The sequence below is a fragment of the Dryobates pubescens genome, chromosome 18 (assembly GCF_014839835.1).
Source record: "Dryobates pubescens isolate bDryPub1 chromosome 18, bDryPub1.pri, whole genome shotgun sequence".
Taxonomy (NCBI): domain Eukaryota; kingdom Metazoa; phylum Chordata; class Aves; order Piciformes; family Picidae; genus Dryobates; species Dryobates pubescens.
Window position 1 is genome coordinate 15,865,951 of NC_071629.1, and position 13,905 is coordinate 15,879,855.

Consider the following 13,905-nt stretch of genomic DNA (forward strand, 5'->3'; position numbering starts at 1 on the left):
GGATGAGATGCTGCTGATCCATGTTGCTGCTAGGTGTTCGAGGAATTTGTGGCCGTGGTGGTCTCAGGACTCGGCCTCGGAGGTCTTTTCCAACAGAAACAATTCTATGATCCCAAAAGTCATGGGAGCCTCATGTCATACCTCAGGTGTTCCTCTGAAGGAACTTCAGGAAGGGCTTCACTTGCAGGAGACCCCTGTCACAACTCCAGGAGAGCAGAAGGTGGCTTATGGCCAGAGTTCCAGCACAGACTGAGGCACCTTCTGCTGCAAGGCCATTTTCATAGCAGGCAGCTGGAGATGGAGGGAAGGATGGTGGGAACTGCTGCCTCATTTCCATGGTTACATGGAGCTGGGTTTCCATAGGGAATAAACTTCAGCAGTGGAAGTGGGATGATGGTAAGAGGGAGGAAATACGGGGTGAGGTGAGGGAGGTGACAAACTGGTCCCATAGGTGGTGAGGAGCAGGCTCTCCAGTGCCTACCCCTAGTGTGGCCATATATACATGGGTGGCTTTAGCTGAAGGCCACCTCCTTAACTCTTTCAGCAGTTAAAGGGTGCATTTGTTTCTCTGTGGGGCATTCATAGGAGGCTGGTGGGCAGCTGCATGAGGCAGGGTCCTTCCAGCTCCCCTGACATAGTTGAGCAGCCAGGTGTGGTAGAAGGGGCTCCAGCACCCTCACCCTGCTTCTAGAAGACTCTTCCTCCTTACTCTGGCAGCTCTTCTTCTCAAAAAAGTTGATGCCTGCTCCAGATGTTGCTCCTGTGGCTTGTAGGCGCCTCATGAGTAGCATCTGTGCTGTCCCTAAGGGCCTGGAGGTCAAGAAGGCCTTCTGTGTTAATCACATATGATTTCTGTGAGCTTGTGGGAAATGGCTTTGGGCCAGAAGAATTATCTTCCCCAGTTGTGACAGGGGGAAGGGACAGTTTTGGGTGGTTGGGATCATGTGATGCTCTGTCTCAAACAGTTGCAGTTCGACACAATGAGATAGGCCAGGCCCCATCTCCATCCTCCTGCTCTGTGTAGATAGCTCAGGGCTTGGACTAGCTGAGACTTGAGTGTCTCCAAGAGTGAGGTTTCCTAACCAAGAGCTGGGCCCCAAGGTGTGGTCACCCTCATGGTTTCAAAAGCCTTAATCCATGTATTGAAGCTCTTCATGTGGAGCTGTTGTCACCACCCATCTCCCTGAGGAGCCTGGCTCTTTCCTGTACCTCCTGGAGCAGCAAGAGCCCCTGAGCCGACCCAGTCCTCTCCTTGTACCTCCTGGACAGGGCATGGTATCTCCTTTCCTGCGTCTGAGGGAGGCACAGGGTCCAGCTGTGGTCTCCAAAGTGCTAAAGAGAGAGGAATAGTCACTTCCCCCCTGACCAGTGACCACTGGGACTTCCTAATGCTCACCACAATACTTTGAATCCAGTGGGTCCTTCCAGTCTCCACCTCTCCATGTGTTTCTCAAGAAGACTGAGTTGGTGTTTGGGGTTCAGCACGTCAAAAACAAAGCAGTGTGCACTCCACTGGGGTTGAAACCTGCACTTGGAGGCCTCCAGCTGAAGCATCTGATGAAACTACAGCTGTGGGGAGCAGGCCCCAGCACTGTTTCTGATGGAGGGACTCTGCTCCACAGAAGGTTGGTGGGAAGGGAGCACCTCCCTGCAGAGCCACTGCTGTTTGCTTAAACACCTTGGTGCAGCTGGGCCACGAAGATGCCCATGGTGGTGGATCAGGCCCACTGAGGAGGAGAGGGGTGGGAGGGGGCACTGCCAAGGTCCTGTGGGTTCCACATGGTCAAATGTGGCATCTTTTGTTCACCTTGAGAGCAGAGGTGTGGAGCTTCTGTCTTAAGTGGCTGAATGGAGGAGATCTGGACTTCTTCAGCTCCTCACCTCAGGGTGGGAGGTGGACAGCAGAGCCCTTTCTGGGCTGCTTTGGTTTTTTTTTAGCTGCTCCCAGGCCAGGGAAGAAGGATGCCCTCCACTGTACCCAAGCAGATCACAGCTGCTGCTTGAGGGCTGCTGGTGGCCTTTTCCTTCTCCTTTGTGACCAGCCTTCTTCTGTCCTGCAGTGTCAAACCATCAGGATGAGCTCAGTGGCAGGGGACAGTGTCCCTCACAGCCCAGCTCTGGTGGTGGTCACCTGCATGGACCTGCTGAGACCACCCATGCTGCTTCTTGGAGCTAGCAGGTTGGTGGTGTTGGACCTGCTCCTTGGGGCTCCAGGAAGGAGTTGTGGGAAGGGGAAGCAGGAGCCACCACCCTTCTCTGGATTTTTTCTTTTTGGGGGGGGGAGGGGCTGTTTGGCATCTTGGGGCTTGCAGCTGGAGGTCCATCCAGGAACTTTGTCCACTCTCTGTCCCCAAAAAGCATTTCTGGTCCCTAAAACCTTCACAAGCTCCAGAGAAGGCAAGAGGAGGAGGTTGGCCAAGGGGAGGGGCTGCACCCATAAGGGTTGGTTGAGGGGTCCCTATGAGGGGAGAGTGGCCACCAGGACCTGTGTCTCTCTGGGGTAGGCTGGGTAGAATCCCCCACCCCAAGAGCAGGCAGAGTGGGGGGGCTGCAGTGTTTTGGGGAGGGGGTCACAGGGTGATGACTCCCACCTTAGGTCTACCTATAGCCTATGCAGGGTGGGGGGGACCCCTGGGGACCCCAGGACTCCCCTACCACCACACTGCAGCCCCTGCAGTAACCCACTCAGAGAGGCTCTGCTCTGACCTTGCCCCCACCCAGGAGGCTGTCAACCTGCTCCCTGGGTGGGGTCCTGGGGCAGAGGGGGGGCACAAGTACTTTGTGTGGGGAGGACACAGGACACCGGGCAGCGGCACGGGGGCAGCACCAACCCTCCCCTAGGAACACCCCCCCATTCTCAGCCAGGATTTGGGGGGGTAGGGATCCATGCCTCATTATGGGGGGGGAGGTGAGCACAGGGGACTGGTGACCTTAACGGGGGGAGGAGGAGGGAGCAAAGCCATCACTGCCATGAGTTTGCCAGATCTCAGCCCCCACCATCACCAGATTTGGGGGGGGGGCTCCTGGAGGAGGGGGGGGAGGGCAGATGTGATGGGATCAAAGTAGGGGGAGCCTACCCCCCCCAGTCCCTGCATCTGTTTCCATGGTAACGCAGGATGCAAAATGGGGTGGGGGGGGGTGGGAGCCACCCATTGGCTGCTGGTGATGTCACCACAGGGCGGGGCACCTTACTTTTGGATTGGGGGGGGGGGGGGGAAGAGAGGTGTGACACCCCCTCCCCCCCAACCTTACCCAGAGAATGGGGAGATGGAAAATTTCCCCCCACCCAGGGGACAGCGGCAGCACTGCGGGGGGCCGGGGGGGGGTGGATGTGCTCGGAGGAGGCAGCCAGGGACAGACTGAAGGTGGTTTTTTTTGCGGGGGGGGTGGGGGGAGGGAGCACTTTTAACCAGGTTGGACCCCCCCCCCCCCAGGGGGTGTGGATGGGGCGTGCATTTTTGCTGCGGGAGGTGGGGTGGGGGTGCCTTAAAGGGGCAACACCCGGATACGGAGGGGGAAATTTGGAAGAGCAGGGAAAGGGGTGGGGGGCGGTGGTCCCGCCCCTCCCCTCCCCCGCCATGGGTTTTGTGTCGTGTGTGTCCCCCCCCCGCATCGTGGTGGCTTCCGGGGCGGGCACCAGGAGAGGTCACACCAAGGGGGGGACACATAAATCGAGCCCCTCCCTTCCCTTCCCTCCCCCCCCATCCCACGCCCTTTGCTCTTAAAGGGCCAGCCCCACCTCCTGCCTTTTTTTTCCCCTTCCTTCCCCGGCGGGGGGGGGGGTGCCCTAAAAATCCATCATTTGCCCTCCTCTCTTAGACTTAAGGAGCCCCCACCCCCTTTAATCGGTGTCACCCTCCCTACTCGGTTTGTGTGTCTCCCCCCCCCACCCCCCATCCCAGTGGCTGCTGCCAGAGGGTGGAGCAGAGAGGAAATTCCACGGGGGGGTGTGACCCCCCCCCCCCCCACGCCCATGGGTGTGAGGGGGGAGCAGGCAGGGAGGGGTTGAAAGCAGCACATCCCCCCAGGTCACCTCATGGTGACCCCACCTCCGCCCTTGAGCTAGCTCAGGGTAAAAAAAGAAGGGGGGGGGGGGGAGTGTGGAAACAACACACGAAAAAAGGGGGGGATCCCCCAACATATTGTTGGAGGAGGGGGGCGCTTGCGTGTCCTCTCCTGTGTATCCCCCCCCCCCCCCCAAAAAAAAAAGTCCTGGCTGTGTTTTGCGCTGAGGATGGAAGAATTCAGTTCACTGAGGGGGGACACAAGCACAGCAAGACACACACCCCCCCTTGCCCACTCCTCACCGAATCTCCCAACAGCCGCCCCCCCCCCCCCCCCGCCCCCAGAGGGGCTTTGGAAGGCAGTAAATGGGGGGGTTCCCCTTTGCGACCCCCTCAAAATACGTGTGACTGTGGGGACCCTCCCGCATGGGTGTGAGGGGATGGGAGTCCTGTGGGGGCTTTGACGGGGTGGGGAAAGCTGGGGTTGGGGGTCCCCAGCTTTGAGGTGTGCGGGGAAGTACCTGAATGTAGGGTGTTGGTTTGGGGGGGAGGGGGAGCTAGGACAGGGTGTTTTGGGGGTCCCTGGCTGAGCCTGGGGGGGGGTGTTCGGGGGAGTCTTGCGGAGTGCTTCAGGGGTGCTGGTGATTTGTGTGTTCACAGAGGGGGGTGGCTTTGGGGGGTCGCTGCTTTTGTGAAGGGATATGGGGGGGGGTCCCCCCAGTTGAATATGTGGGTGCTGGAGTGGGGGAGATCTCGGTGTGGCTGTGGGGGTCCCGGTGATGTGTGAGCGGGGGAAGGGGTGTGTTTGGGGAGGGTAGAGGGGGGTCCGTGGATGAATGTTGGAGGAGCAGTTTTGGGGGTCCCTAGCTGACAGTGGGGGTGTCGGGGCTGTGAGTGTGTGTTTATTTGTTTAAGTGTGGAGGTATCTAGGGGGGAGGGGGCTGGTAATTTTGAAGTTGGGGGCAGCTGCTGTGGGGGTCTCTGGCTTTGTGCGGGGTGCGTTTTTCCCTGGGGGGGGGGGTGTGTCTCTGGCTCTTTGCGGGTGTGTTAGGAGGTGTCCCAGCTAAATCTGTGGGTACTGGGGGGGTCTTCGGCTGAGCGTGGACCTGCGTTTGTGGGTGTTTAGGGGGTTCTGATGGTTTGTGAGTGTGGGCGTGTTGGGGGGGGGGTGTCCTGGACTGAATGTGGAGATGTTGGAGGGGGTTCTTGGCTGAATGTGGAGACTTTTTTTTGGGGGGTGGGGGGGAGGGAGGGGGGCTCCTGGCTAAGAGTGGAGGTGTTTGAGGGGAGTTGTGATGATTCGTGAGTGTGGGTGTGCGGCGGGGGTCCCTGGCTGAACGTGGAGGTTTTCGGGGGATCCCTGGCTGAGAGTGGAGGTGTTTGAGGGGGTCCCAGCGCTCCGTGAGCGGGGATGTTTTGAGGAGAGTGGGTATCTTGCTGAGTGAGGGTCTGCATTGCTTTTGAGGGGGGGGGAGGGGGGACTGTCTGCCCGTGTGCGTTCCAGGGGTGCCCTCCCCCCCCCGGCCGCGGGCGGGGTGTGTGTGCGCGCAGGGTGTGTGCGCTGGGTGTGCCCCGGGGCGGGGCCGGGCGGGGCCGCGCCTGTGCCCGTGTGTGAGGAGTGAGGGTGCGTGGGGGGCTCGGGGTGCCTGGCGTGGGGGGGCAAGGGCTGTGCTTGCAGGCAGGTACGTGCTGGGGGGGTTCTTGGTTTTGGGGTCGGGGGTCGTGGGAGGGGTGTGTGTGCGGGGAGTAGGGGGGGAAGCAGTGCTGGGGTGCTGAAGTGTTGCTCCGGGGGGTACCCACGCGTGCCCATGTACCCGGGGACCCCCGGCCAGGAGGGATGTGTGTGCGGGGGGTGCTGCTGGGTGTGTGCGGGTCCTTCGGTTCGGTGCGTGTGCGCAGCGTTCCGGGATGGGGTTATGAGGGGGTAGGGGGTGTTGGGTTGTCCCGGGTGGGGCCCTTCCCCGGGTGCCTCCCGCAGGGGGGGGCCCCTCCCTGCTGTGGCCGGGCCCCTTTTAAGGAGCTCCACCCCGGGCCGGGCCGAGCCAGGGTGGAGCCGCGGGGCCGTTCACACCTCGGTACGGCCCGGCACGGCTCGGCACGGCTCGGCCGGGAGCATGATCCTGCCCGCGGAGGGGATGAGCACCGCGCACCCGCGGAGGAGCCCCTCCCGCGCTGCCGGGGCGGTGAGTGGTGCCCCCCCCCCCATTCCCATTTTACCCTCTGTTGGGTCTTGGTGGGGGGGAGCGGATTGCGCGTAATGGTGGCGCGGTCCCTTTAAGGCGCGGGGGAGGGGAGCGTGGCGGGGCCGCCACCGCCCCGCGCCGGCCCTGCCCACTCCGCCCCTCGCCGGCCCCGCCTACTCCCCTTGCCCCCACCCACTCTCGGCCCCGCCCACGCATCGCCCCGCCCCGGGGCGCGCGGTGGGGGGGCGTGGCCTGCGCGCGGCACAAAGCCCCACGCGGGGGTGCGGGGAGGGGGCGGTTTTTTCCGTTTCCCGCCTTCAGCGCGGGCAGCGGCCCTCGTGAGGGAGCGGCCGGGCCGGGGCTGCGCGCGCCCGCCCGGCCCTGGGGGCGCCCGGCCCTAAAGGGGGCCCGCCCGCTCCTGAAGGGGGCCCGCCCGGCGCTTGAGGGGCACCACCCGGCGCCTGAGGGACCCCGCCCGCTCTGCCGCCATGCACGGCCTGGAGAGCCCCACGGGCTGCTCTGTCAGCTGTCCCCGAGCTCACCCCGCAGGCGCGTCCCGCAGGTGGGGATTGAAGGCAGCCGAAGCCCTGAACTGCCCTGCCTCGGTGTCCTGCAGTTTGTCCTCACAGGCTGCGTGTGTCTCGCAGGGGAAGGTGACAGCCGCCATGAGCTCGTCGGCACTGCTGGCAGAGGGTCCTCTCGACCCACCGGTGCTGCTGGCAGACATCAAGACGGAGCCCCCCGAGGAGCTGCTGGCCAGCGACTGCGGCCAGCCGCAGGCTGAGCCTGTGGATCTCTCCCTCAACAAATCCAAAGTGGCAGCGACCTCGGCTCCGGCGCCGCCGCCGCCGCCGCCGCCCCCCACCTCGGTCCAGTCCTCCCCCATGCTGGTGGCGCCTCCGCTGCCCGTTCCCACCACGGTGTCCATCTCGCCCTCTGGCCTCAGCTCCACCTCGGCCATCCCTGCCGTCCTCTCGCCCGGCTCCATCCTGGCCTCCACGCAGGGCAGTGGTGGGCAGCAGATCCTCCATGTCATCCACACCATCCCTTCTGTCAACTTGCCCAGCAAGATGGGCAACCTCCAGACCATCCCCGTGGTGGTGCAGTCCCTCCCCGTGGTTTACACCACCATGCCCACGGACAGCGTGGCCGCCATCACCGTGCCCCTCATCGGGGGGGACGGCAAGAACGCCGGCTCTGGTAAGGGCACGCTGCGGGGGGACCTTTCTGAGGGGGGGGTCCCACCTCGTGGGGTGGCCCCTCAGCAGGGAATCCGGTTTGTCCATCCTGGAGTGGCCACCCCACCACCTTCACCCAGAGGCCCCTCAGCCCCCCCGCCCCAGGGACGTGAGGAGGGCAGGGCACACACACAGCATGGCACTGCCTGCCCATCCCGCCGCTGGCAGCCTGCCTGCCCTTTCCACTCGCTCCCTGCTGCCAGCAGCTCTGGTTTCAATTCAGCTGCCCCCACCCCCTTCCCATTCCCTTTCCCAGGACGTTCCCAGCTTCCCACCATATCCGGGGTGGGGAGCCTGGATCTCCCCTCCTCTGGGCAGGAGCAGGCAGCTGAAGGGGTGCCAGCTCTGCAAGTTGTGCCCTTCATGTCTCATACCCCAGTGCGGAGGCACTTCTGGGCAGAAGCAGGCAGCTGAAGGGGGTACCCTTCCCTCCCCCACTTGTGTCCCCCCACATCTCATACCCCACAGTGCTGAGCCTCCTTCATCTCCCTGATTTGACTTCTTTTTGTGGGGTTGAGATTATTGTGTTGGGCAGAAGCAGCGCTGGGGGTGCTGCAGTAGCAGAGGGAGGGTTGTGCCCACGGTGCAGGGGGGTTTCTTTTAGGGGATGTCTCTTGTTCTTTGCTTACAAGCCTCATCCCCTCCCTCCTTGTTTCTCAATAGCTTTTCTTTCCCGCCCCCCACCAGTGAAAGTCGACCCCAGCTCCATGTACCCCATGGACATGAACAGTGACAGCGAGGACAGTGCCTCTGAGAGTGGCCCAGCACCTTTCCAGGACCTCCAGAGAGAGTGAGTCTCGTGTTCCCCCCACCTCACCCTGTCCCCAGCGTGTCCCCAGGCACCCCAGGGGGTGCTGTGGCCGTGGGGACCGTGCCCTTCATCCTTCCCTCCTCCTGGCAGGCCGGCGGCGCGGGGGCAGCGAGCTGACTCCCCTGACCTAAAGAAGAGAAGAATCCACCAGTGTGACTTCGAGGGCTGCAACAAGGTCTACACCAAAAGCTCCCACCTCAAAGCTCACCGACGGATACACACAGGTTAGAGCCAGCACCACACCCTGCTTCTGCCCAGGGAGGGTCAGGATCAGTGCCCTCCTGCTTCCCATTGGCTGAGAGCATCCCAGGATAGGCTGTGGGGGTGGGGGTGGTTTGTCACTGTGATCTGAGGTAGCTCTGTTTCGGTGCCAGCTCCCTGTAGTAGAGCTGGGTGCCATTCTGGGGGCTTGGGAAGGCTCTTCAGGGCTGCTGGCATACTCTGCAAAAGAGAAAAACCAGCTGGGGGCACTTTGGGCACTCAGGGATACTTTTGGGGGTGTTGGCACCCTCTGCTGGATACTGGAGACTCCCTTTTAGGGGCTCAGCATGCTGGCTCCTTCTACCAGGGGCTTGTGGGAGGTTATTTAGGGGTGCTGGCACCCTGTCTAGGGATTGGGCATGGCCCATTGTGGGTGCTGGTACCCTCTGCTGGTGGGTGGGAGGTCATTTAGGGGTACCTATTAGGCCCTGTGCTAGAGACTGGGGGTGGCCCTTGGGGTCTCAAGGTGGCTCTTCAAGTCTGCCAGCACCCTTTGCCACAGGTTGGGGGAGTCCTTTGGGGGTCCTCGAGGAGGCACTTTGGAGGCCACCAAGACCCTCTGCCAGGGAAGGGGTGGGATTTTTGGGGGTGCTGGTACCCTCTTCCAGGGTTTGTGGAGGTCCTTGGGAGCAATGCAGGCCTTGGGGGACACTTGGGCTCTGGGGTGTTGGTATCCAGGGCCATGTCCTGTGGACTCCCCTGTCCCCAGGTCTGGTTCTGGGGTGCTCCCTGCTGGGGTTCTCCCTTCTGGCCACCCCCAGCTCTCTGGGGCAGGGCACTCTCAGTGCCCTCCCCTGTTACGTGCTCAGCACCCTGTGAGCTGGCACCATGGGGCGGTGCTGTGTCAGGCCCTGGGCAGGGCAGTGGGTGTTGTCCATGGGAGGGTGCCACAGGCAGAGGCACCCTGAGGGGTGACACATTGAACCCTGTGGTTTGCCTCTTGGGGGTTGATGAGGCAATGCTGCAGGTGTTGGGGGGTGCACACCCCATAATACCATCTGGGGTGTTGCTGGTGGCATGGACACAGTGCTGTGACAGCCAAAAGCAGCAGCATGCACCCAGAGGTGCCTATGGACTGTGCTGGGCAAGATGTGGGCTAGCAGAGGGATACCAAGGAGCAAGTGTGAGGTTCTGCAGCTGGGTTGGGGCAATCCCAAGCACAAATCCAGGCTGGGTGAGGAGTGGCTCGAGAGCAGACTTGAGGAGAAGAACTTGGGGTGTCAGTTGATGGAAAACTCACCATGAGCCAGCAATGGTTGCCCAGAAGCCAGCCATGTCCTGGGCTGCATCAAAAGCAGTGTGAGCAGCAGGACAGGGAAGTGATTCTGCTCCTCTGCTGTGCTGTGGTGAGACACCACCTGCGGCACTGCATCCAGTTCTGGACCCCCCAGCACAGGAGGGACATGGAGCTGCTCAAGTGGGTCTAGAAGAGGCCACAAAGATGATCAGAGGGGCAGGCTTGAGAGAGTTGGGGCTGTTCAGCCTGGAGAAGAAAAGGCTCCAGGGAGACCTTAGAGCAGCCTTCCAGTACCTGAAGGGGGCTACAGGAGAGCTGGGGAGGGACTTTTCACAAGGGCTTGTAGGGACAGGACGAGGGGCAGTGGCTTGAAGCTTGAGGAGGGGAGCGGACATTTACAGTGAGGGTGGTGAGACACCAGAACAGGTTGGCCAGGGGGGTTGTGGAAGTGTTCAGAGAGGTGTTGATGGCCAGGCTGGATGAGGCCTTGAGCAGCCTGGTCTAGGGGAGGGTGTCCCTGCCCGCGGCGGGGAGCTTGGAACCAGGTGAGCTTGAAGGTCCTGTCCGGGCTAGAGCCTCGCAGGACTCTTCTGCCCGTGCCGCCCCCGGCCTTGGTGACGTTCCCCTCTGCCCCTCCCCCAGGAGAGAAGCCCTACAAATGCACGTGGGAAGGCTGCACCTGGAAGTTCGCCCGCTCGGACGAGCTGACGCGGCACTTCCGCAAGCACACCGGCATCAAGCCCTTCCGCTGCTCGGACTGCGACCGCAGCTTCTCCCGCTCCGACCACCTGGCCCTGCACCGCCGCCGCCACATCATGATGTGAGCGCCGGCCCTGCCTCCGCCTGCCTGCGGGCCGGGGCCCGGGGGGGCTCCTCTGCCACCCCCGCGCCCCCGGCCGCGGTGGAAGGGACCGGTGGGAGCGGAGAGGCCCGGCTCTGGCGGCGGCGCGCAGCCCTGCCGGCACACGATGGTTTCCAGACTGCTTCTCCTCCTCCTTTGCTTGTTTCTTGGTTTTCCTGAGCTGCTCATTCACGCTCACACCATCCAGAGGCTCCTTCTTGACTCCTCAAGCAGACCTCCGGGCCTCCTCCATCTTGCGTGCTCGCCGTCCCCCTCCCGGTCCCCACGGACAAAACGTGGAAGCCACGGTGAGGATGGAGGTGAGGATGGAGGCGAGGAGGGGGCTCTGCCGCTGCCCCCCTGCAGTACCTGTTGGCCTCCTTCTCTCCATCCCCACGCGCTGCCTGTTCCCCAGGGAGAAGGGACCTTGGCATGAGACCTCTTCCTGCCTCCTTCAGCTTCATGGGAGGTGCTGGGGGCACGCAGAAGGAAAAGGCGAGAAAGGGTAGGGGAGAAACCCCCAAGAACCCAACAGCAACCCACCCATGAACCCAGCAGGAACCCACCCAGGTGACCACCACCGCTTCCACCGCTGAGGAAAAAGGGAAACCGTAGCGGAACGTGGAACTGTGATTTTCTGGAGTTTTAAGGGGGGGTGGGACGGGGAGGGTGGGGACCACCAGCTCTTGGGGTTTTGTTTTTTTGAAGGCTATGGGACAACTGAACCATTTCTAACTTAAAATGGCAGATTGTGGCCACATCCTTTCCTTTCCAATCGTAATTCTTGTCTCTGGGGGCTGCTCCCACCCCTCCCTAGCCAACCCTCCTCACCAGCTGCAGTGGGGGCAGCCCCACTCTCGTAGCGGGAGGATGGCAAGAATTTGGGTGGGAGCCTTGGGGTGGTGAGGGGGGCTGTGACACCCCCCAGCCAGTACTTGAGGGGCTGGTTGGGGTGGGGAGAGCTTCCCAAAAGGTCTCTCTGAACCTGTGGCTGTGGCTTAGAGGCTGCTGGGCTGCTTGCAGAGAGCAGAACCAGTGTGGGGAGGGCCTGGCTGGAAAGCTGCTAGATGGAAAAGGACCCTGGGGGCATTGGACAGCAGCTGCTTGAAGATGAGCCAGCATGTGCCCACGTGGCCAAGAAGGCCAACAGCATCCTGACCTGGGTCAGAAACGGTGTGGCCAGCAGGGCCAGGGCAGGGATTATCCCCATGTACTGGTGGCACTGGTGAGGCCACACCTCGAATCCTGGGTTCAGTTTTGGACTCCTTATTCCAAGAAGGACATTGAGGGGCTGGGCCAGGTCCAGAGAAGGGCAGCAAAGGTGGTGAAGGGTCTGGAGAACAGGGCTGGTGAGAAGCAACTGGGGCACCTGGAGTTGTTCAGCCTGGAGAGGCTGAGGGGAGAGCACCTGGCTCTCTACAACTCCCTGAAAGATAGCTCGAGTGAGGTGGGGGGTGGTCTCTTCTCACAAGGAATAATTGACAGGATTTGAGGAAATGGCTTGAAATTACCCCAGGGGAGGCTCAGGTTGGACACAAAGAACAATTTCTTGCCCTTGAGGGCTGCAAGCCCTGGCCCAGGCTGCCCAGGGCAGTGGTGGAGTCCCCATTCCTGGAGAGGTTTCAAAGCCGTGGAGATGTGGTGCTGAGGGCCATGGTTTAGTGATCTCCCCTCAGTGATCTCAAGGGCCTTTTCCACCCTAAGTGATGTGGTGCTTCAGTGATTCTGATGAGGCCTGTGTGTGTGCCTGTCCCACCACATGTCCCTTCTCCCAAATCCCTCTGCAGCTGATCCATCACCTTCCAGGGCCGCATCCCCATTGTCCTTCCTTCACCCAGCACAGCCCCAACTCCTCCTGGGCATCACTGGCCTAAAAAGAAGGCGAGAAAGCTCCAAGGACAGGCTCAGGGTTTGGGGGGCTGCCCTCTTGCCCTGAGGCTTTGGGCCCTCGGCGTACCCCTGCAGCCATCTTGTCCTCTTGCTGTATTCCAAGCCTGGGGACAGAGCAGGGACTGAGTGTTTGTGTTTTGTTGTTAAGCAGCCAAGCAAGCTGCAGGCTGCCCCCCTGGAGCTGTGATATTTATACCAAACTGATGGTTTTCTACGCAGGAATAAGATTTAAAGTGGAGTTTCCTCCCTGTGTCTCTTGCTGTGTGGCAGTGACGGGGCAGGGTGAGGGTTCTGGGTCCAGGGTGAAGCTTGGAGCTCTCCTGTGCCGTGAGGAGATGAGCTGAGCTGGGCCAAAGGATGGTTTTGGCTTTGATCATCTCCCCTTGCCCAGGAGCTGCAGATACTTCAGGACAAATAGGGGTGGGATATTTCCTTCCTGTCCTCCAGTAGGACACTCACCGATGCCTTCAGCAAGTGACCTGTGGGGGGCTCCCCTCAAGGTAAGCCCCCTTGCCCCAGCACTTCCCAACCCACCTCCCCACTCCCTCAGGGTGGAGAGCAGGGGTGAAAAAATCCCTCAGAGGTGGCAGTGAGGGGGGCTGGTGGTGCCTCACTGCACCCCAGGCATGGAGAGGTGCTAAAACCACCCCCTACATCCTGCTGCCATGGCTCCTGCTGGGAGCTTTAGGCTCCATGGCTGGTGAAAAAGACTGTTTGAAGGCAAAAGATGACCTTCTGAGGGCAAAAAAACTGACCACTGTGACCCCCATGCAGGACAGAGAGGGACAGCAGCTCCTCCCCGTTATCCAGGCCATCGCCATGGTGGTCCCATCCCTCCCCCTTGTCCACCCCACTGTGCCAACCAACAGTGTCACCACCATCCCTCTACCCCTCATCAGGGGGGACAGCCAAACTCTGCCTGGTAGGGGCAGCTTAGAGGGGAAACCTTGACATTTTTGGGGGGGCTGGGTCCCTCATGGTACCCACCCCCCTTCCCACAATGTCCCTCCAGTGAACTCGGCCCCCAAGGGGGACATGGAGAAGACAGGGGACATACTGGGCATGGCCCACCCCACCCCCTGGATCTTGAGGAGTGGCCTTTTGGGGGTGCCAGCACTTAGTGCCAGGGCTGGGGGCCACTTCAGGCTCTTTGAGGGTGCTCCCAGGGCTGGGAGAGTGGCTCTTGGGGGGGCTCAGGAGGTTTCATGGGTGCTGGCAGGAGATGTCAGGGGTTGGGGGAGCCCTTTGGGGGTTCTGACACCCTTTGGCACGGGCTGGGGGGCATCACACCCTTTGCAAAAATCGGGGGTGACCCTTTGGTGGGGACTTGGGTGGCATTTTGGGGTGCTGTGCACCCTCTGCCAGGGACTGGGGAAGCTAGGTGTGTGTGTGGGCACGCTTTGGGAGTCCTGCAGGCCTCGTGGGGGCGCTTGGGCTCTG

General features: G+C 61.6%; 2 protein-coding genes across 3 annotated transcripts in view; both read left to right on the plus strand.

Moving 5' to 3' along the window:
* Positions 1-13,905, plus strand: part of NSDHL (NAD(P) dependent steroid dehydrogenase-like) — a 277,264-nt gene that overhangs the window by 27,127 nt on the left and 236,232 nt on the right. The window lies entirely within an intron of this gene.
* On the plus strand, positions 5,872-10,597 carry KLF8 (KLF transcription factor 8). Of its 2 annotated transcripts, none has more exons than XM_054169499.1 (5): positions 5,872-6,187; positions 6,835-7,387; positions 8,113-8,215; positions 8,327-8,460; positions 10,377-10,597. In XM_054169499.1, the coding sequence occupies exons 1-5, from the start codon at positions 6,119-6,121 to the stop codon at positions 10,556-10,558; spliced, it is 1,041 nt and encodes a 346-aa protein (XP_054025474.1). In that variant the 5' UTR covers positions 5,872-6,118; the 3' UTR covers positions 10,559-10,597. The 2 variants fall into 2 exon arrangements, with proteins under 2 accessions (XP_054025474.1, XP_054025473.1); XM_054169498.1 differs by having other exon boundaries at positions 5,874-6,187; positions 8,089-8,215.

Coding starts and splice junctions, on each gene's coding strand:
- KLF8 (XM_054169498.1), top strand. CDS start 6,119: ATGATCCTGCCCGCGGAGGGGATGAGCACCGCGCACCCGCGGAGGAGC. Junction 7,388..8,088: donor CGGCAAGAACGCCGGCTCTG/GTAAGGGCACGC, acceptor GTTTCTCAATAG/CTTTTCTTTCCCGCCCCCCA. Junction 8,461..10,376: donor TCACCGACGGATACACACAG/GTTAGAGCCAGC, acceptor CCCCTCCCCCAG/GAGAGAAGCCCTACAAATGC.